General features: G+C 38.5%; 1 protein-coding gene and 8 non-coding genes across 10 annotated transcripts in view; all 9 read right to left on the bottom strand.

Moving 5' to 3' along the window:
- Window positions 1-23438, bottom strand: part of aqr (aquarius intron-binding spliceosomal factor) — a 146066-nt gene that overhangs the window by 52335 nt on the left and 70293 nt on the right. For both annotated transcript variants that reach the window (XM_030127148.1, XM_030127149.1), the window contains exons 26-27: window positions 9724-9859; window positions 5443-5652 (exon numbers count right to left, since the gene is read on the bottom strand). In XM_030127148.1, the coding sequence (XP_029983008.1) occupies window positions 5443-5652; window positions 9724-9859 (346 nt within the window). The remainder of the gene's footprint in view (window positions 1-5442; window positions 5653-9723; window positions 9860-23438) is intronic.
- On the bottom strand, window positions 11236-11341 carry LOC115414415 (U6 spliceosomal RNA). The gene has a single exon (XR_003934623.1). It is a non-coding gene; the product is annotated as a U6 spliceosomal RNA (small nuclear RNA).
- On the bottom strand, window positions 11999-12104 carry LOC115414408 (U6 spliceosomal RNA). Its single transcript, XR_003934617.1, has one exon. It is a non-coding gene; the product is annotated as a U6 spliceosomal RNA (small nuclear RNA).
- LOC115414413 (U6 spliceosomal RNA) lies at window positions 12764-12869 on the bottom strand. The gene has a single exon (XR_003934621.1). It is a non-coding gene; the product is annotated as a U6 spliceosomal RNA (small nuclear RNA).
- On the bottom strand, window positions 13528-13633 carry LOC115414410 (U6 spliceosomal RNA). The gene has a single exon (XR_003934619.1). It is a non-coding gene; the product is annotated as a U6 spliceosomal RNA (small nuclear RNA).
- On the bottom strand, window positions 14291-14396 carry LOC115414414 (U6 spliceosomal RNA). Its single transcript, XR_003934622.1, has one exon. It is a non-coding gene; the product is annotated as a U6 spliceosomal RNA (small nuclear RNA).
- Window positions 15055-15160, bottom strand: LOC115414407 (U6 spliceosomal RNA). The gene has a single exon (XR_003934616.1). It is a non-coding gene; the product is annotated as a U6 spliceosomal RNA (small nuclear RNA).
- LOC115414409 (U6 spliceosomal RNA) lies at window positions 15818-15923 on the bottom strand. The gene has a single exon (XR_003934618.1). It is a non-coding gene; the product is annotated as a U6 spliceosomal RNA (small nuclear RNA).
- On the bottom strand, window positions 16584-16689 carry LOC115414416 (U6 spliceosomal RNA). The gene has a single exon (XR_003934624.1). It is a non-coding gene; the product is annotated as a U6 spliceosomal RNA (small nuclear RNA).

Raw genomic sequence — 23438 nt, 5'->3', positions numbered from 1 at the left:
GGGCTAGGTCCGTGCATGTAAACAAACGGCTTCGGAGACTCTTTCTCTGATTGACATCCAATATATGCGGTGTATTGTTGTTGCTTATAGCACTACAACACATCCGAAAGTGTTTATAATCTCTTCCACTCGTCTGACGATGAATTATTTGAGTATTTTCCACATCGTTGTTATGACTTTTGCTACTTCCTGTTAACCACGGAGGCAGCCATGTGTAGCGTTTGTTTACATTTTTCGATCACCGCACTGGTCAGTTACAATCATGTGACGACCGACGCACCGTCGCGGATGGAGAAATCGTATTACGCTAAAGCCGAGCTAGTGCCGTAATAAGGATGCTGGACATAAAAACGAAGAAAAGGAACAGACTTTGCTGTGAAAATGGCAAGAGAGTGGCACTTACCAAGGTGAAGCCACGCATTTCTGAACTGGTCTGTCAAAGGCAACAGCAGGAGTCACACTGATTTGCAGTAAATATTCATTATTATTGTAGCCTGATGGAAATTAGGTGATGGGTGTGTGTTAAAATGTTAAAAATGATAAATAGCATAAATACAGTAAGTTCATTATTGGAATACAAAAATTAAAACCATTTCAGTGTGGTAGTATTAAAAAAGGTCATGTCTTTGTGAAAAGGTATGTCATTTGTTGTGAGTTCATGCACTGTATTGGTTTTGTTCTTTGAACACAGTGATGTTAATGCACGGTTCATTTTGTGCACCAGTAAAACATATACCTGTGTCTTCAATTTGGAAAAAAATCATATTTTATTTTTTAATAAAGAAGGGTTCGGTGAATGCGCATATGAAACTGGTGGGGTTCAGTACCTCCAACAAGGTTAAGAACCACTGATATAAGGTCAAGACGAACATTTCTCCGAGTACGACATAATTGTTTATCAGGAGCAGCGGTTGTAGTCCATACTGAAAATATGTCCAAACTTCGAGCCGATTACCTAAAATGTTCAGTTGTTGGTTGAACGGGACAGAGCAGCAGAGCCAACAACCTGGAGGGGGTGGGGCATGAAGTGGCTCATTTGCATTTAAAGGGCCAGCGCTCCAAACGACCTTTCTGGTGTCATTACTCAGAAATAGGGTTGAAGATGGACCTGTGGAGTTGAATTAATGAAGAATTCAGACCCAAGCATAGTATTTACAGTTTATGTAGACCACAGGGAAATGTTTTAAAATGCGTAATTCCATTTTTAAAAAAAGCAAAATATCACTCCTTTAAATATTCGGTTTTGATCCCTTTCATTCAATTATGTTGCTTGTTGCAATATTGTGACTGGTGCTTAAAGGGTTAATCCGTTTCATTTTTCTAATCTTTTGGCTCTTTTTTGCTGAGGTTGTGCATATTTTGTGCAGAGTTGTAGTTTTTATTTGTTCAATTTGCATAGCATTAGCAGTTTATGTAGACCACAGGGAAATGTTTTAAAACGGATAATTCCATTTTACATAAAGGAAAATATCACCCCTTTAATGCAACTGATGGCTGGTGGTTTGGGCTACAAAAGGCCTGCCTCCCATAGACTCAAACTGAACTTATGTATAAAAATACTGTTATATATTTGTTCTATAATGTTTTTCCAAGACTCATTCCAGTCTCATTCATTTCACTTGGATTCTCTAATAAGTAATTTGTTAATCCATCTTGAATTTTTTTCTCTGTTAATCAGATCTAAGGCTAAACAGAAGTTTTTGATGTAATTTTGTGTCATACGCCTGCTGGGTAAGAGTTCTACATGTTCTATTCATTTCAGTTTGAGATAATGTTATTTTATTTTTATGCTACAATGAAAGTCCATCAATTGGAATGTCAGTATTATTTTTGTACTAGCATAAAGGTAACCAGTGCAAAGGTAGTTCAGCATGGATGCATCAATGGTCTGCCCATTTAAATCCACTGAGTTGCTGCCATGTGATTTGACTATTAGATATTTACATTAATGTGCAGATGAACAGATGTACCTAATAAAGTGGCCACAAGTGCATAAAGACATTACTACTTAATAAACCTAAATATAACGCTAAATTTAACAGTTTAATTTAAGAGTTAGCACTTGCAAAGATCCAACCACCTCTTTGCTTGACTCCTTGGAGACATTCCATTACTGCAAACTGTAAGACCTTCACATAAGGAGATAAAGTAACAGGTAACCCAGTGAGGCTTTTAATGAAACATATCATTAATGTAATCCCTGTGATTTCTTTGTACAAGGAAACAAGCTCCTATTTTCCCATGAGCAGTGATACAGAAAACCGGCTGCCTGCAGAGAGCATGCTGGTGGAGCCTGCTGTTCAATAACTGTGGCTTGAGGAGCACTTTAGCACATATTTCCTTACAAAGCTGATACTGAAATAGAACATTAAGGCCAAGCTTTACCTAAAAAAAAAAGCAATCAGTTTACTTCAGGGTACTGGTATCATGGCCCTGTGAAAACCATGCAGAGAGGGGGAATATGGGTAAACAGACGTGCTATTTTCAGGTTGCCACAGTAGCTGTGCAGGGGCAGAGGAGGAGGGGGCAGGAGGAGTAGACATGGACAGCACTGGGGTGTATAAATATTTGATGTGTTACTATTTTAAAATTAATATTAAACCAATCAAAAAATGAAACATTAATGAGGTCTATTTTTAACCCCTGAGGCTCCAGAGCGGTTGAAGGGTGAAATCAAGATGGTAAGGATTCACAGATACTGGTGACACAGGAGAAGAGAGGGAAGAGAAAAACAAAACAGAAAGAAATAAACAGCAGGAAAGATGTGCTGGGACTGCAGAGGAAATAAGATCCGACTCCGCCGGAGAAACCCAGGGGGGACTCTGCGTCCCTGTCTGTCTGTCTGTCTGTCCACCTGTCTGTCCCACAATAAATCTTGACCATATTCCTCTGACAGCTTATTCCAAACTGCTTTTACATTTGAAAAGGTGGACAGATAAGCAAATTCAGCAGAACACTTGCTTCTCCTGCATCACAGACAGCAATAGCTCTTAATGGGTGTACAGATTTCACTGCAGCATGGGTGAGGCCGAGGGAGGAGGGAGAGGTGCGGTGATGCAGTGATACAGAGGCCAGCCAGATAAATCAAGGTCACCACACATGTTGGGATATTACCTCCAGCCAATAACTTCTTTATTGCTTTTCTGAGACCTTCTTGGTGTTCTCATAAATCTAAAATGTTATTTTCATCCCTATAGAAATACTAGATAGGCTGAGAAGAAATTAGACATCTTTTTGTTTGAGTGTGGTTTGCCATAGTGAAAAAAGTTAAGTAAAAGCCTCAGGCTGGTTTGAACCAACAAGACTTAATTTAATCTGAGATTAGATTGAATCAGAATTCTGCAGAACTAGGTTTAAAATCAGGATATTAAATTAAGTACAGTTCCTTTGCACAAATAAAGCTCAGTTGAGTAAATATAAGTTTATTTCATATATGTATGTATATTTAGATGTTAAATGGAAACAGCTTCCTTGAGCATTTAACACAACTTAAGTAGCATAACTAAGCTCATTTTAGCCATTCCTTATTTTATGTGAGGAATTTTAATCCGTCTGTAAGGCTATTGTAAAAGTAAAATTTCCTCAAGTGTAGATTTCAAGTTGAAGTCAGCGTTTAATTCTGGTGCAACATAATTCAAAGTTGAAAATGAGTCCATGTTCCAACCCAGAATTCCTCTTCAACATATCCCACAGACAGAAAACAGTTCTGCTGAATGTCTGAGTACAAAATGAGTCCGGCCTGAACTCAGAGACTTGCTAGAACTGCTTACATGCATCATCAAAGAGGCAAGTGGTGTCTGACCCAAACACTGTTAATCAAAGTTACAGAGGTGGCCACAAGAGAATGTACAACACCTGGACACACAGCTGGCTGGCTGCCTAAAAGCACCATCAAATACAGCAGACAGCCTCTGTGTCTTTGTAAACTAATGGAAGACCCTTGTAACCACTGTGTTTATCTGGATCTAATGTAAATCTATCTAATGGAAATCTATAGACTGTATAAAAGGGGTAGACACGGCCTCTGTGACGACACCCATTTAGTTTGGATTAAATTCTTGAAAGTGACCATCTCTGTCCTGATTTTTTAGAGCAGGAAGTGACAAATTTAGACAACAGGGTGAAGCTGGGGAGGTCCAAAGGGTGAGACTCCTGAAGCTCATTCTACTTCTAACTTCTGACTGGAATGTTATACAGAACACTATAACATAATGTCACCTACTTGAACCATAATACTACAATAGCTAATGAAACTATTAAAACACCTTATATCAGTGGTTCCCAACCTTTTTTGGCTCATGACCCCATTCTAACATCACAAATTTCAGACGACCCCACACGCTCAAAACGGAGACTTTTTTTTGCTAAAATTAATTTGTTTTTGATCATCTAATACTTTGCTATATTATGTTGCAAATAAACGTTAATTTTAGATGACATTTAGTCTATATAATGTATATTATTATGGACGGGGGCAGAAAAGCCAGGTGTAGATTACTGCACAAAGTGAAATTTTTTTTTTCCTTGGTCAGGATATGTACAGTCAGTCCAGCTTGTATTTACAAGGCTGACAATTAATACTGAACAAACAAGAACTCAAACAACGAATTATGAAAGAGCTGCAGCATCTGAAACTGACCACATGAACATTTGAAAGATAAACAGTACCACAGTGCTTCAGTTTCAGCTTCAGAGTTTGTCATGTCTGTCATGGATTGTGATGGTCTCTGTCAACTCACCATATATTTTTTATTAGTAAGTTTTTCTAATTATTCTTATCAATTACTAGAAATTTCAGGTGACCCCCATGTGGGGGTCCCGACCTCAAGGTTGAAAAACACTGCCTTATATTGTATGTAATACACCTCATATTGCAATTACATAACAATTCTCTGTGGGTAACATCAAAAATCCTGTGGTGGATTCTCTTTGTATTTTGTCCACAACCACAACCACAGCAGTCTGTCAGGGAAAAAAAAATATTTTATTAAAAACAGCAGCTTTGAAACTCTGACTCAGCAGTCGAGTGAGTTGTCAGTCAGAGAACACATGACAGACTTATAGCTTATATCAGCCAGAAGATCTGAGCCAGAATTTACAAAAGGACTGACAATACACTCAGGGTCCAAATGAAGCAAAAAAAAAAAAAAACCTCTTGAAAAAAACTGACTTTGTATTTCTGGAGATAAATTCAATGGAAGTCAGTTGTAGCCAGGCCTTTTTGGACCCAGTGCCTAGCAACCATCATTGGCTTTACTGTTTAACATAATTAGGCAGTGGCTTCAGTTTCAAGCCGCAGTTACTGCCCCTTGTGTATATCAGGCCTTACAACGTAATGATGCGCTCTATAAATAAAGATGCCTCGCTTTATTGCACATGTGAACCCTCCTCCATTCCCACTGGGTGCTGTAGGGCCTGTGTGTGTAGGTTTGACCTTCTTACCTCCAGCTGGGTAAAGATTTTCTTGATGTGGCGGTAGCAGCCCTCTGCGATGTCCATGTCCTCTTCGTATGTGCAGCCTTTGAACACCGGCTGGGGCGCGTTGGAGAAATACTTGTGGAAGGGGAAATGAGCGGCGACGGCCTCCACCTCCACCCTCTTGACCTGTTTGGGCTTCACTTTGCTCATGTACTGTTCCCAGCGAGATATCACCTGTAATGGGCAGGGAGAACAGACATAGTGTACACATCCTCTGGGTATTTAGAGTCATTAGAGTCAAGAATATGACTTATGAACTACATCTGTTTAATGTTAAGTAAGCTAGCTACTTTTTGGTATGACGGGTGCATGTTTAATGTGCACACCGGGGGCTCTGCATGTTTTTACTGTGCCTAAATGGTGCATAGTGTGATTTAACTCTTACTTTTTTTTTTTGCACATACTTAAAAACACATTACTCCACAAATGAGCAAATGAGAACAGATAGCCACTGTCTTATCGAGGTGTTCCTGCTGAGCACCTAATAAACCAGCTTCATCCAAACAGTGGGGAAGCTCAGTTCTATAAATACCTCGAAGAAAAACAACTTTGAGGATAACATTCATATGTCTCCTGGAGGGATCAGCTTAATAGCTTGTTAAGTATCTGTCTGAATGGACGATTTAGACCACCATCAGAACCTTCAGCATATCTATTTACACTGATGTTATCGTTTATCACTGACAGTGCAGCCTGCCCAGGGTGAAAGACACACAACTTCTTCATATTTACCCTGTCAAATGTCACAAAATGACACTACTGGGCAGAATTTAAATAAACACAGTAAATCAGCAGGAATCAGTTGTGGGCTGAAAATCAACCCATCGTCCATCATCAAACTAGTAAAATGTAAAAATGGCAGTATAAATATAATTATTTTAGATACCAACTACAACTCTGATTGGAATTGACCTTGTGTTAATGACCCTATTATCTGCTAATCTCCTGAACTAGTGCTGTCTGTAGGGTTTATTGTGCTATAATGACTAACTTGCTGCTCTCTTAACATATATTTCTCATTTTCATTCAATTTCATCCTGTTGAAAGAAGACCATCTCTATGAATAAATCATCTGTAGCTACAGAGTCACGGTTACATATTGTACTGTACTGTACTGTATTCACTTTTGGGGCTAATGGCATGTATAAGCCGTTTTACACTAGCTGTCACTCAAATGATCTGAGTCTTTAATCCCTCCAATTTCCATTTTTACCTCCCCCCAATGAATTTGTAACTTTAGACAGGTACCAAAACTTATCGTCAGAGTTAGCTGTTAATAATTGGTATTAAAAAAACAAAAAACACAACATTCCCAACTTCCAACCATATTTAACTTGGCCAAACCGCCCAGGCGCACTCTAACTCCATGTAATGTAAAGTCTATTTTAGAATCCGTCTAATGAAGCATGAGAATGTGCATAATTGTCTGCAGCTGCATTTTTCCAGTAGCCCAAGAGGACACTGATAATTAGGTTAAAAAAGGAATAAACAGTAAGGGGTGAGACTCTATCAGTGTGCACACTGTCTGGGGAAAATAGCCAGTCTGGGGAATAGAAACTCTAATAACGTCTGGATTTGACTGGCAGGTCTGAGGAGAAGGACAGATAATACAGAAATCCATCCTAATTCATTTTGCAAAATATCCTCCACATCCCTTAAAGCCCCTGTGTAAATCGATATCAATATCCAAAAATGAATTTCAAGGATGTGCATAATACTGGGGCTGGGAAAAGTAGCTGACTTTAAAAAAATAAAGACATTCTTAAACATTTTTTGATTAAAAAATGAATGGAGAATTACAGGCTGGTGGAATATTATGCATAACATCAGTCAATACTAGAAGCACTCGGAGAGCGCAGACCTCAGCCAAGGCTGATCAGTGGCCCCCCCCGTGGGCCCCCCCACGCCAAGGAGGTTATGTTTTTGCCAGGGTTTGTTTGTTTGTTTGTCTGTCTGTCCGTTAGTGTGCAACATAACTCAAAAAGTTATGGACAAATTTTGATGAAATTTTCAGGGTTTGTTGGAAATGGGCCCCCCCGTGGGCCCCCCCCACCCCCGATCACCACCAAAATTTAATCATTTCTTCCTTATCCCATTTCCAACAAACCCTGAAAATTTCATCAAAATCTGTCCATAACTTTTTGAGTTATGTTGCACACTAACAGACAGACAAACAGACAAACAAACAAACAAACCCTGGCAAAAACATAACCTCCTTGGCGGAGGTAACAAGTGGCACCAAAGGGCAAGAGAAAATGTCAAGGGACACCTGCAATCATGTCCTTTAAAACAGCCTCTAATAATTCTCACCTAAACATCCAGTGGCCAAAATGTAAGACTTTGAATAATTTTAGATTTTAATTATTAAAGAATGCTCTAGTTAAACAACTTTGAACTTAAAGTTGCAAAAATTACAGAATTTGCTGTCAACAATTAAATTAACTGACAACTGTTTTGCATAATCAGCTAGAAAAGAACTTGGAGAGCGCAGACCTCCACCAAGGCAGATCAGCCCCCCCCCCCCCCCCCATCACCACCAAAATTTAATCATTTGTTCCTTGTGCCAGTATCAACATTTCCTGAAAATTTCATCCAAATCCGTCCATAACTTTTTGAGTTATCTTGCTAACAGACAAACAGAAAAACAGACAAACCCTGACGAAAACATAACCTCTGTTGTTTCACTTGGCGGAGGTAATAACCGGTTCTAGTAATGAAAAACCATAATAACCAAAAACACGGAAGAAAGAACAAAGAAGAGGGAATCAGAAAAATTATGACTGTTTATGATTTGTTTCCTCTATAACAGTAAGCTTCAGAAAACACTTGTTTTGGTAATTGCCTGACATTTTATACAACAAATAACTAATTAAATGTAGGAAATATTTGAGATTAATTAACAATGAAAATGATCAGAGATATCCCTGGGAGCGGTTTGTTAACAGAATACTGCATTGATTTCAAAGATGAAGTTTTTATGTCTTTGTAGAAATGCATGGGATCTAGAGAGAGGAAGTCCCGCCCCTTTGGCTGTGCTTCATGGGAGATAATAGTGCTCCCATTATTTTCTTTTGTAATTGTGATTGAGTTGTGACACAGTTTACACGTATGATGTTTGTCAATTTACAATATACTTTTACAAGCCAAGAAAGTGGCAGTTTGTGGCAAAGAAACTAAAGAAACATCTAGTTTAGTGTTAAACATCACTCGTCCTACATGATACACGTCGTCAACACAAAGATGGCAGCTGCCTTGACACATTTTACCTTCATCTTTGAGAGTGAGGTGAAAGTATTAAAAGAGGTGACGATTACTTCAAGTCTGGTCATGTTGAAGTTGCAGAAAGACCTTCAGTGACTCTGTACAGATCATGATGAGACACATTTACAATGTCGTCACCTTTCTGACATTTGGGTGTATAGTCCCTCTGTTTATGTGTTTTCAATCTGACACTTTACTTTTTACCTCCGCCAAGAGTAATGGTGAAGGTTATGTTTTCATCAGGGTTTGTTTGTCTGTTAGCAAGATAACTCAAAACGTTATGGACGTATTTGGATGAAATTTTCAGGAAATGTTGATACTGGCACAAGGAACAAATGATTAAATTTTGGTAGTGTGGGGGGGGGACTGATCTGCCTTGGAGGTCTGCGCTCTCCGAGTGCTTTTCTAGTTTTAGAACTGCAATTTTCTTGTAAAATTACCTTCTAAATTGACAAACGTGTGTAAAGGATTCTGTTGGGTCTCTGTAAACTTAATTTGATTCTGATTTGAATTGATAAAGCACTTTGTGACTCTGTCTGTGAAAAGTGCTCTATAAATAAAATGTACTTACTTACTTACTTAAATGATGGCATAATTCAAAGGGGATTAAAAAATTATATCACCATTACACTTAAAAGTAGTAATACATTTTTGTCTCCGAAGTACGGTCCTGTACAGAAAATGTGAAGGAATCTCAACTAATTAGGATTTTAGCATCTACACATTAAAAACACTGTAGTTAAAGAACAAGAAAAGAACGACAGATACAGGCCTATCAGAATGTCCCCACAATCATCAGTGTCCGAGGTTGAGACAAGACAGAGACCTTCAAAACATGTCTCAAGGCTGAGACCGAGTACTACAACCCTATTATTACATTTTTGATAGTGCTACTACTATTCTCTGTAACCCATCACACCAACTAGCAACCTTCAAACTCTGTGCTTTTCATACAAACACCAATTCATGTACACACGGTCTTACCTGGTAGAGGTAGAAGTGCCCTGCCGTCTCACAGGTGTAAGATACATCTCCTGGGACGTCCAAGCTCTCCTGTAACCTGGCCACCTCCCTGAGGAGCTCCAGTCTTCTAGCCAAGACATAGTTGACCCTGCCATATCTGGAAATGGACAACAAAGCACAGTTACACTACTACAGTGGCTCTCAACATGGGGTTTCAAATCCCTGGGGTGTCACAAGATAATTTCCGGAGGTAGCCGGTTGGGAAAAAAAGAGGATGGGTTTTACATTACATAGCCTGCACCACTGATGTAATAGACCATATTTCATTGAATGTATGAGTTTCTGATTGAACTAGTGAGAAGGAGAAACAGAGTCATGACCCCAAACAAAAATCCGTAATTCGATATCGGAACACACTTGATATTTAGCCATTGACTGTTAAAACTCAAACATTCATTGCAAATAATTTCTTGCATTTATTTACATTTATTTATCATAGAATTGACAATAATCACTCAAAACTATTTATTATTATTGGCTGCAGCACTCTTTTCTGGTTACTATACATTGATTTCCCTGTTGTTAGGGCTATCAAGACACAACATTACCACCTGAGTTGGCATTTGCAATCAAGGATACTACTGTATATTCTGTTAAATGTATGCCACCACTATACTAATTAAGTTAATCATTCTTTAATTGTAATGGGCTGACTTCTGAAATGCAAAGTGTAAAATAACACATTTTTGGTTTGCCCTTTTTATCAGAAGAAGTTAAATATGAAAGATGTGACATGACTCGAAGATACATAGTTCATTACTGCAATATGTCACCAAGGTATAAAATCAAAATAAACAACAATTACACTAGTGCTAAAGGGAACTAATACTAGAAGATGAATGACAATCAAGATTCAAATGAGGGTTAAAAAAACATGAAACCATGGTTTGGAGGGCTGCAGTCGGAATCATTGATCATTGGGAGACTGTCACGTGACCTCCCTGACTGATGGTTTCAATTCACAAAGAACTCGCAGAAGAATAAAACGGGTTCTGACATACAGGAAGCCAAGTATAATCTGTTCCTGTTAGCATAGTGAGGATCATAACCTTGAAACAATAACCAAGGAGAGACCATATGGATGTGGTCTGTTTTAAGACTTTTCAGGTTGTTCTTGAAAGATGACATTTGAGATGGATGACTGAACGTCCAATCATTGCTGACTTGAGATCACACAACCATGGATTAGAGGGCTGCAGTCGTAAACATTGAAAATGGGGAAAAGTATATTGTCATAATATCTACCATATACGATATCAGTTACATCATCACACCACAGTACCTTGCTCCTGCTCTTAGTCCTGGATTTGGTGCAAATTTAAAAAGAACTATCCACTGTTGGTGCTGTTTCTCTGTAAACACATACTGCATCACAGTAGCACTCTACCTTTTGTGGGTGCTACGCTGTTGTTCTCTTTTCAGACACTGGTAGCAATGTTTCCACCAAAGTAGAATAAATGAAAACTAAAATGAAAAACGGAGGAGCGCTTCACGAATTTGCGTGTCATCCTTGCGCAGGGGCCATGCTAATCTTCTCTGTATCTCTCCCGCTTTAGTACATGTGTTAGCGAACTAACACAACAACTCCCTGCTTCTGACGGGTACATAAGGGAGACTGTCACATGACCTCCCTGACTGACGGTTTCAATTCACAAAGAATTCACAGAAGAACAAAACGGGTTCTGACAAACAGGAAGCCAAGTATAATCTGTTCCTGTTAGCAAAGTGAGGATCATAACCGTGAAACAGTAACCAAGGAGAGACCACATGGATATGGTCTGTTTTAAGACTTTTCAGGTTGTTGTTGAACGATGACGTTTGAGATGGATGACTGAACGTCCAATCATTGCTGACTTGAGAACACATAACCATGGTTTGGAGGGCTGCAGTCGTAAACATTGAAAATGGGGAAAAGTATATTTTGTTCTGAGAACTATGGTTCATATCCGACATGGAAATCAAGAATTTTCCATCCAGACTCAAGTTTCCGATTGTGTGTCATAATATGTACCACACTCGATAACAATTACATCTTCATACACAGTACCTTGCTCCTGCTCTTTGTCCTGGATTTGGTGTAAATTTACAAAACTATCCACTGTTGGTGCTGTTTCTCTGTAAACACATACTGCATCACAGTAGCACTCTACCTTTTGTGGGTGCTACGCTGTAGTTCTCTTCTCAAACAATGGTAGCAATATTTCCACCAAAGTAGAATAAATGAAAACTAAAATGAAAAATGGAGGAGCGCTTCACGAATTTGCGTGTCATCCTTGCGCAGGGGCCATGCTAATCTTCTCTGTATCTCTCCCGCTTTAGTATATGTGTTAGCGAACTAACACAACAACTCCCTGCTTCTGACGGGTACATAAGGGAGACTGTCACGTGACCTCCCTGACTGACGGTTTCAATTCACAAAGAATTCACAGAAGAACAAAATGGGTTCTGACAAACAGGAAGCCAAGTATAATCTGTTCCTGTTAGCATAATGAGGATCATAACCTTGAAACAATAACCAAGGAGAGACCACATGGATGTGGTCTGTTTTAAGAGTTTTCAGGTTGTTGTTGAACGATGACGTTTGAGATGGATGACTGAACGTCCAATCATTGCTGACTTGAGAACACATAACCATGGTTTAGAGGGCTGCAGTCGTAAACATTGAAAATGGGGAAAAGTATATTTTGTTCTGAGAACTATGGTTGATATCCAACATGGAAATCAAGAATTTTCCATCCAGACTCAAGTTTCCGATTGTGTGTCATAATATGTACCACATTCGATAACAATTACATCTTCATACCACAGTACCTTGCTCCTGCTCTTTGTCCTGGATTTGGTGTAAATTTACAAAACTATCCACTGTTGGTGCTGTTTCTCTATAAACACATACTGCATCACAGTAGCACTCTACCTTTTGTGGGTGCTACGGCTGTAGTTCTCTTTTCAGACACTGGTAGCAATGTTTCCACCAAAGTAGAATAAATGACAACTAAAATGAAAAACGGAGGAGCGCTTCACGAATTTGCGTGTCATCCTTGCGCAGGGGCCATGCTAATCTTCTCTGTATCTCTCCCGCTTTAGTATATGTGTTAGCGAACTAACACAACAACTCCCTGCTTCTGACGGGTACATAAGGGAGACTGTCACGTGACCTCCCTGACTGATGGTTTCAATTCACAAAGAATTCACAGAAGAACAAAATGGGTTCTGACAAACAGGAAGCCAAGTATAATCTGTTCTTGTTAGCATAATGAGGATCATAACCTTGAAACAATAACCAAGGAGAGACCACATGGATGTGGTCTGTTTTAAGAGTTCAGGTTTTTCTTGAAAGATGACGTTTGAGATGGATGACTGAACGGTCAATCATTGCTGACTTGGGAAAACATAACCATGGTTTGGAGGGCTGCAGTTGTAAACACTGAAAATGGGGAAAAATATATTTTGTTCTGAGAACTTTGGTTCATATCCGACATGAAAATCAAGAATTTTTTCGGTCAGACTCAAAGTTTCTAATTGTGTGTCATAATATCTACCATATACGATAACAATTACATCATCATACCACAGTACCTTGCTCCTGCTCTTTTTCCTGGATTTGGTGGAAATTTATAAAACTATCCACTGTTGGTGCTGTTTCTCTATAAACACATACTGCATCACAGTAGCACTCTACCTTTTGTGGGTGCTACGCTGTAGTTCTCTTTTCAGACACTGGTAGCAATGTTTCCACCAAAGTAGAATAAATGACAACTAAAATGAAAAACGGAGGAGCGCTTCACGAATTTGCGTGTCATCCTTGCGCAGGGGCCATGCTAATCTTCTCTGTATCTCTCCCGCTTTAGTATATGTGTTAGCGAACTAACACAACAACTCCCTGCTTCTGATGGGTACATAAGGGAGACTGTCATGTGACCTCCCTGACTGACGGTTTCAATTCACAAAGAACTCGCAGAAGAACAAAACGGGTTCTGACAAACAGGAAGCCAAGTATAATCTGTTCCTGTTAGCATAATGAGGATCATAACCTTGAAACAATAGGCAAGGAGGGACCAAATGGATGTGGTCTGGTTAAAGACTTTTCAGGTTGTTCTTGAAAGATGACGTTTGAGATGGATGACTGAACGTCCAATCATTGCTGACTTGGGAACACTCAACCATGGTTTAGAGGGCTGCAGTCGTAAACATTGAAAATGGGGAAAAGTATATTTTGTTTTGAGAACTATGGTTGATATTCAACATGGAAATCAAATATTTTCCACCCAGACTCAAAGTTTCTAAGTGTGTCATAATTTCTACCATATTCAATAACAATTACATAATCATACCACAGTACCTTGCTCCTGCTCTTAGTCCTGGATTTGGTGTAAATTTACAAAACTATCCACTGGTGGTGCTGTTTCTCTGTAAACACATACTGCATCACAGTAGCACTCTACCTTTTGTGGGTGCTACACTGTAGTTCTCTTTTCAGACACTGGTAGCAATGTTTCCACCAAAGTAGAATAAATGAAAACTAAAATGAAAAACGGAGGAGCGCTTCACGAATTTGCGTGTCATCCTTGCGCAGGGGCCATGCTAATCTTCTCTGTATCTCTCCCGCTTTAGTACATGTGTTAGCGAACTAACACAACAACTCCCTGCTTCTGACGGGTACATAAGGGAGACTGTCACATGACCTCCCTGACTGACGGTTTCAATTCACAAAGAATTCACAGAAGAACAAAACGGGTTCTGACAAACAGGAAGCCAAGTATAATCTGTTCCTGTTAGCATAATGAGGATCATAACATTGAAACAATAACCAAGGAGAGACCACATGGATGTGGTCTGTTTTAAGACTTTTCAGGTTGTTCTTGAAAGATGACGTTTGAGATGGATGACTGAACGTCCAATCATTGCTGACTTGAGAACACATAACCATAGTTTAGAGGGCTGCAGTCGTAAACATTGAAAATGGGGAAAAGTATATTTTGTTCTGAGAACTATGGTTGATATCCAACATGGAAATCAAGAATTTTCCATCCAGACTCAAGTTTCCGATTGTGTGTCATAATATGTACCACATTCGATAACAATTACATCTTCATACCACAGTACCTTGCTCCTGCTCTTTGTCCTGGATTTGGTGTAAATTTACAAAACTATCCACTGGTGGTCCTGTTTCTCTGTAAACACATACTGCATCACAGTAGCACTCTACCTTTTGTGGGTGCTACGCTGTAGTTCTCTTTTCAGACACTGGTAGCAATGTTTCCACCAAAGTAGAATAAATGAAAACTAAAATGAAAAATGGAGGAGCGCTTCACGAATTTGCGTGTCATCCTTGCGCAGGGGCCATGCTAATCTTCTCTGTATCTCTCCCGCTTTAGTATATGTGTTAGCGAACTAACACAACAACTCCCTGCTTCTGACGGGTACATAAGGGAGACTGTCACGTGACCTCCCTGACTGATGGTTTCAATTCACAAAGAACTCGCAGAAGAACAAAACGGGTTCTGACAAACAGGAAGCCAAGTATAATCTGTTTCTGTGAGCAAAGTGAGGATCATAACCTTGAAACAATAGGCAAGGAGGGACCAAATGGATGTGGTCTGGTTAAAGACTTTTCAGGTTGTTCTTGAAAGATGACGTTTGAGATGGATGACTGAACGTCCAATCATTGCTGACTTGGGAACACTCAACCATGGTTTAGAGGGCTGCAGTCGTAAACATTGAAAATGGGGAAAAGTATATTTTGTTTTGAGAACTATGGTTGATATTCAACATGGAAATCAAATATTTTCCACCCAGACTCAAAGTTTCTAAGTGTGTGTCATAATTTCTACCATATTCAATAACAATTACATAATCATACCACAGTACCTTGCTCCTGCTTAGTCCTGGATTTGGTGTAAATTTACAAAACTATCCACTGTTGGTGCTGTTTCTCTGTAAACACATACTGCATCACAGTAGCACTCTACCTTTTGTGGGTGCTACGCTGTAGTTCTCTTTTCAGACACTGGTAGCAATGTTTCCACCAAAGTAGAATAAATGAAAACTAAAATGAAAAACGGAGGAGCGCTTCACGAATTTGCGTGTCATCCTTGCGCAGGGGCCATGCTAATCTTCTCTGTATCTCTCCCGCTTTAGTATATGTGTTAGCGAACTAACACAACAACTCCCTGCTTCTGACGGGTACATAAGGGAGACTGTCATGTGACCTCCCTGACTGACGGTTTCAATTCACAAAGAATTCACAGAAGAACAAAACGGGTTCTGACAAACAGGAAGCCAAGTATAATTTGTTCCCGTTAGCAAAGTGAGGATCATAACCTTGAAACAGTAACCAAGGAGAGACCACATGGATGTGGTCTGTTTTAAGACTTTTCAGGTTGTTGTTGAATGATGACGTTTGAGATGGATGACTGAACGTCCAATCATTGCTGACTTGAGAACACATAACCATGGTTTGGAGGGCTGCAGTCGTAAACACTGAAAATGGGGAAAAGTATATTTTGTTCTGAGAACTATGGTTCATATCCAACATGGAAATCAAGAATTTTCCATCCAGACTCAAGTTTCCGATTGTGTGTCATAATATGTACCACATTCGATAAAACAATTACATCTTCATACCACAGTACCTTGCTCCTGCTCTTAGTCCTGGATTTGGTGTAAATTTACAAAACTATCCACTGTTGGTGCTGTTTCTCTATAAACACATACTGCATCACAGTCGCACTCTACCTTTTGTGGGTGCTACGCTGTAGTTCTCTTTTCAGACACTGGTAGCCATGTTTCCACCAAAGTAGAATAAATGACAACTAAAATGAAAAACGGAGGAGCGCTTCACAAATTTGCGTGTCATCCTTGCGCAGGGGCCATGCTAATCTTCTCTGTATTCCTCCCGCTTTAGTAAATGTGTTAGCGAACTAACACAACAACTCCCTGCTTCTGACGGGTACATAAGGGAGACTGTCATGTGACCTCCCTGACTGACGATTTCAATTCACAAAGCACTTGCAGAAGAACAAAACAGGTTCTGACATACAGGAAGCTTAGCATAATCTAAAAATTGATTAATCGTGCAGCCCTAAAAGACATACACCAGTCAATATATGTAAACTCTTAGAAATATGACCCACTGGAGTGCAGTCCTTTCAACAGAACAATGAGTGCCCTTGACACTCGTTATCATTTAACGTTTGTTCGGTGTCTATTATGCATTCCATTGCGCAGTTATACAGTAAGGCTTAAAAGCAATTAGTGTGTGGCACACAGCGCACAGAGACAGGAAGTGAGAGGGGTCGCAGGCTAATACTACAGGTGACGTCTATTTTTAGATCCTGTGCAAACATCCTCAGTCAGCAGATGACTCAAACACCGTCACACCGTTGTCTGTTTGACCTGATTCACATTAAATAAAAATACTGTGTGACCTTGCATCCCGCCATGGAAAATATGATGCATGAGTGTGCAGTCTGCATTTATAGGAGCTATATACTATTTTTAAGTAATATTGATGAGTGTAAAACTGACACACAACTAAGCCTGTGTGATATTAGGGAAATGTGCGGCATAGAGTCAGGTGATAACAGTTTCAAAATGGGAAAACTTAATGTAGACATTGTAGATTCAGAAATCTATACTTGAATGGCAACAGAAGTGAAGTTTACCTTTCGTCTTACTGTTTTTTAATACACAGGGGTTACACTGAGCATGAAAATACAAGCTTATGTCAATGTTAAGTTTAACTCACAATCTTCATTGGGTTTCTGTTATTACCAGGATATTCTTCTTTGTCAGATTATATGTCGTCATACATATCAATACTGATCAATAGGGAAGAAAATATTGTTACCATACGTTATGTCATTTACCACTACAATGTATAATTAATGTTTTATTCAGTCATTCAGTTTGGTTTTTGGTCAGTTTAGTGTTAGTGAGTCTTGGAATTGTATATGCAGTTTTATTTGCAAGACTCGAGTAGTTATAGTTAAATTTTTATGAAATTTTATTGATAGATACATTGTAGTTTTTTTACATTGTTATTGACCTGCGTTGTTCATTTACTTATTTATTTATTTTCCTTAAATGTACTGTCTTGACTGACTTGTTATGCATGTTTTGTTTGTCTTGCTTTTTTTTCTCTCTCTATGGGTTCTATCTGTTTATCATGTATGGTGTCAATCTTTGTATTATGAACACATTACTTGGAATTATAAATGTTATATTTGTTAAATGTTGAAAAGTTATATAAATGTTGAAAAGTTATAAGAAAATTTAAAAAAAAACAAAACAATTATTGATAGATCCGAAAGTGTAGAAAAAGCTAGCATAAACAAGTGCATGACACTAAATATGAGTTACAAAACCACTGTTTAATAGCTGAAAAAGAAGCAGATTTTACTAGTAATTCTTTTTTTTTTGTGGAAACAATTTACAGTGTTTTATTTGCTGAATTCTACTGAAAGGATTTGGGAATGGTTTTACATTATTGGCAGCAGATGAACAAAGATTTTGTTTTGGAAACCAAATTTAAATATTTTTATCTAACATTTTATCATCTAAGTCATTTTATCATCTAAGTCAAAACCAGCCCACCAAAGGGTCCAGTCCAGCCTGTGGGATGAATTTGTGAAATGCAAAAATTCCACTGATATTAACAATCATTGATGTCAAAATCATTTTAGTTCAGGTTCCACATACAGACCAATAGGCTATGATCTAAAGTGGGTAATACCAGTAAAATACTAATAACCTACAAATAATGACAACACATTTTTCTCTGTGTTTTAGTGTAAAAAAGTACAATTTTACAATAATTCAATATCAATTTCATGTTATTTATTTGTTTTAGTTTGGTCATGTTTCAGTTAATAAAATTATTCTTTTACTGGTAGTTTCGGGACTATAGCATGACTAATTTCTCCAGAGAATTAATTGCATGATAATGTTTTTCTTAAGTAAAGGCTGAATGTGGTCTGAAGTCCTACACATTATTGGCAGCAAAGATGAGCAAAGAGTTTGTTTTGGAATGAAACCAAATTTAAATTTTTTTTGTCTTACATTTTATCATCTAAGTCATAGGTGTCAAACATATGGCCCGTGGGCCAAAACCAGCCCACCAAAGGGTCCAGTCCAGCCCGTGGGATGAATTTGTGAAATGCAAAAATTACACTGATATTAACATTCATTGATGTCAAAATCATTTTAGTTCAGGTTCCACATACAGACCAATAGGCTATGATCTAAAGTGGATAATACCAGTAAAATACTAATAACCTACTAATAATGACAACACATTTTTCTGTTTGTTTTAGTGTAAAAAAAAAAAAGTAAAATTTTTACTAGTGATTCAATATCAATTTCATGTTATTTATTTGTTTTAATTTGGTCATGTTTCAGTTAATAAAATTATTCTTTTACTGGTAGTTTCGAGACTATAGCACGACTAATTTCTCCTGAAAATTAATCGCATGATAATGTTTTTCTTAAATAGAGGTGGCCGATATATATTGACTATGATAATATCGTAAATGTTGATTTGACGATGTGCAATTTTACACTACTGAGTATTCATACTGTCTTGAAAAGAAAACAAATGGACGGGTGCATAAATGGTAACAGAGAGGTGTATGAAAGTCCTCATTGGCTGAATGCATGCCTCAGAAGCCAATCAGCTGACAGGATTCAGTCTCGTGGTGACTCAGTGGCACCCACAACACAACATGGTCTCACATGGAGGAAATATGCAGGAGTCACCTGTCTCAGTGGATGATTTCATAGCAGACGTGGGTCCACATCACTAGCCTGGAAATGGTTCGGTTTTGACCAGACTGATGTCGGTCAAAATAACGTTATATGCAGCTGGGGTGCCATAAAGGGGGGTGTAAACGTGACAAATTCATGTGGCGACAGGGTCCAGTGGATACAGGTGAGAAGTCGTTAAAACTTTGTGTAAGATCCGCTGAATAATAGAGACATAGAAAACGGGAGTCGGACGTTGAAAGAATGTTAGGTTTCACTTTCTAACCCCAGTGTTAGTTACGTTAGTTATGGATCGCACACACGTATATAACTACTGCCCCTACCCCACATACACCCCCCCCCCCCACACACACACACATATTTTGCACAAGATGTGTGAAGAACTTAAAAAACAAACAAGAGCTGTTGTTCTGAAACATACAAACAATAAAAAGAAAGAAATTCACGTTTTAAAGGATATTGTCAGATTATCGTTATCGGCAAATTTTTAAAAATAATCGAGATTTTTTTTTTTTTTTTTTTTTTTTGCCCATATCGCCCACATCTATCCTTAAGTAAAGGCTGAAAGTGGTCTGAATTCCTTCCTGTGCTGCAGATGTGGCCTGGACTCAAAATCTCATTAAAAACAGCCCAAAATACAGTCCATCATGAAATGCATGGAGGCATTGGTAATTGATAGTGCTGTACCTTTCCCTTTGTTAGGCATTTGGGTGAAGCACTGCCTTCCATTTTTCTCCTTGTATACGGTGTTAATTAAAACTCTGCGTCTCTCTCTCTCTCTCTCTTTCGTTTTCCTGGTGTCAGTGGGGTGGAAAGGAGTGTGGAGTCTGCATGTTGTAATGAGACAGCCAGGCAGACGGGAACATATTAAATGCTGCTAACTAAAGCTCTTTCTTTTTTCTTTTATGTCCGCATTTGTGCATTATTCAAGAACATAACGTGATGCTTCCACATGTAGCCGTATTCATACTACTGTCATACGCTCGCATTAAGCGGCGGTTACACACAAAGTGGAAGCAAAGACGCAGACACACAACATCACCCTTTCCTTCCTCCCGTGGAAGTGTTGCTTAAAGCTACAGGGTGCAATTTGCTCAGTGCCACAGATGGATAAGGTGGTAATTAACTATGTGACTTACAAAGAAACTTAAAATAGTATCAGCATAAAAAAAACTTCATTAATATTCAAACACGCTGAGCTAATTGTACACAAAACCAGGCTAAAAAACATTCTCCGGTAAAAAAAAAAAAAAAAAAAACAGCATTATTTTGGCTGATTCATCTACTTGCAGTGTTGAACATAGTCATGCAGAATTGTAAATGTTTTGGGTATCTTGGGATAATCTCCCTCTCAGTGCTTAAAGTGTGCTGCCCCCCCCACCTTCTCTTTTCTCATCTCAGTTGTAAGGAGTGACTCACTATCCTTCAAGGCATTAAACACCACAGAGCGACGCTGGCACAAATATGTGGGTGAGATCTCGGAACAACTGGGACTTCCTTAACAGGACTCTGGTGGTTCTCATCTCAGGCTATTTGTTGTAGTTGCTGCCAACAATGAACAACAGGAGCGATGTGTGTTTGATGTGTGTAATTCAGTGCAAACATGAAGAAAATTCTTAAATTGCAGGTAATTTAAGGTCATTTTACCTGCTGTAGATTTCATATGATCCATAATCTGATCTGAGCTCTATTAAATAATATTCTTAAAACCCCAGAATGTATTATTTTTATTCAATTGTTTTATTTGGTACTGGTTTATTGTTCTTATGTGTTGTTGTTTTCAATTGTACAGCTTTTAATGTTTTAATCTATTCTTGTATTTTATTCTTTTATCTATTCTTCTGTATTTTTATTTATTTATTTTTAATCTATTCTTTTATTTTACTTTGTTATTTTGGTTTTTATTTATTTTTCTGTACAGCACTTGGGTCCACTGTGGTTGTTTTAAAGTGCTTTACAAATAAAGTTGGATTGGATTGCATTGAAACCCAAAACAGGTGTCTTCATAGTCGAGACAGCCACAAAAAATAGTTGATTTCTAAAATTTTTTTATAGGCTACATGACACCAGTTTGGAAAAAAGCTGCTGTTACACTCACTGTTCATACAAAGGTGGACCTTGCAGACCCTGTAGACCACATTGGAACTGAGATTAACAGCAGCCGGCACGGAGAAGGACTGGCATGAAGCAGACTGTGGCGGGCACGAAGCCGCGCGGGCATGAAGGGCCACCGGATCCATATGCACCCACTGTCTCTCCTGCACCGGGGGATTTTTTTTTTTTTTTTTTCATCACTTGCATTTTTTATTAACTTTTTCCAAACATATCACATCATCACACATCAAATACTAACATTAGAGCATTGGTAAATTACCCACCCGTAACCAGAGGGGGTCGTCATATCAATATTGTGGCTTTTATCCCACACACATCAACTTTAAGTATCCATGTATATAATATATACACCATAAATAGCTACACAGACCTATCTAATCATAATATACACACATGCATACATAAGGTATGTGATTTTGAGATCTAAAGATTCAAGGTATTTGCTCCATTTCAAATAAATATGCACTTGGGGGGGGGGGGGGGGGGGGGGGGGTGTTAAAATGAGTGCTGCATTACTGCCCCTTTGATTCCGGAACGCAGGTCCGCTGTGTAAAAGTCCAGCCTGTCTCACCTCTGTTACTCCTTTGGCTGGGCTGCAGAAATCGGTCAACGGTGGAAAAAAGGTGGGATCGCCATCTCATCTTTTTTTCTGGGATCTCTGAGTAAATGTGGCTATTGTCATTTGACTAAAAATGATGCCACTTTGCACAATTTTGTTTTGACCACAGTTACAGGAAACATTTAAGAAATCTACAAATTCAATAATGAAAACACTATGTCCATAAGCAACACTTGATATTTTCCTTTTTCCAGTAAAGATGCTTCTGAGCTTCAGTCTTCAATATTTTATTTCCTCATCAGTATAAGATATTACATTAACCCCTGCATGTTAAAGGGAACAAACTGAACATTTTTAGTACAGTGTCTGAAGAAGTACTTTAAGTTTTCCACCAATGTTGTGAACATAAAACCGTGACTGAGATGCCATACTTTTTTGTATGAAAGCCTTTTTTTTTTTTTTTTTATTACCCTGCCCCCCGAAGGTGAGGCAAGGGGTATTGTTTTTGGTGTGGTTTGTTACCTCCGCCAAGGAGGTTATGTTTTTGCCGGTGTTGGTTTGTCTGTCTGTCTGTCCATGTGCAAGATAACTCAAAAAGTTGTGAATGGATTTGGATGAAAATTTCAGAAAATGTTGATACTGGCACAAGGAACAAATGATTAAATTTTGGTGGTGATCGGGGGGGAATGATCTGCCTTGGCGGAGGTCTGCGCTATCTAAGTGCCTTTCTAGTTTATTTGTTTGTTTGTTTGTTTGTTTGTTAACACTTTAGCAGCAAAACTATTGGTTCAATTCATACCACATTGGGTCTATAGATTGCCAGTGACCCAGAATAGATGTCATTACATTTTGGGAAAGGTAGGTGAAGTTCAAATTTTTTATGATTTTTTAAAAAAATCTTCCCATTTACTTATAATAGGCAAAATACATAGAAAGGGCGGGGTTTGTTGTACCTGTCACCACTTATTTTTCCTTGCATTCGCCAACATAATTTTGATGTTTTTCTGCTAAATAACAAGACGCAAGTCCAACAATGCTATGGAAAAACCCTGATTATGTGGATTCGTTATTTGTTTATGTGATATTTCGGTCTGATAAAGACAAACCCATGTAATACTGACACTTTTGATAAAGGTATAAAAACATATAAGTGGGTTATTTGACTCAATATGGTGCCTTAAACATAATAATACAGTGGAGCTCTGGGTTATGTTTCGTGGGAGGAAAAGGGAACCATGTC

Source organism: Sphaeramia orbicularis, chromosome 22 (assembly GCF_902148855.1).
Source record: "Sphaeramia orbicularis chromosome 22, fSphaOr1.1, whole genome shotgun sequence".
In the NCBI taxonomy this organism is placed as follows: domain Eukaryota; kingdom Metazoa; phylum Chordata; class Actinopteri; order Kurtiformes; family Apogonidae; genus Sphaeramia; species Sphaeramia orbicularis.
The sequence above is the reverse complement of the archived record's forward strand: the minus strand, read 5'-3'. Positions and strand labels throughout refer to the sequence as shown.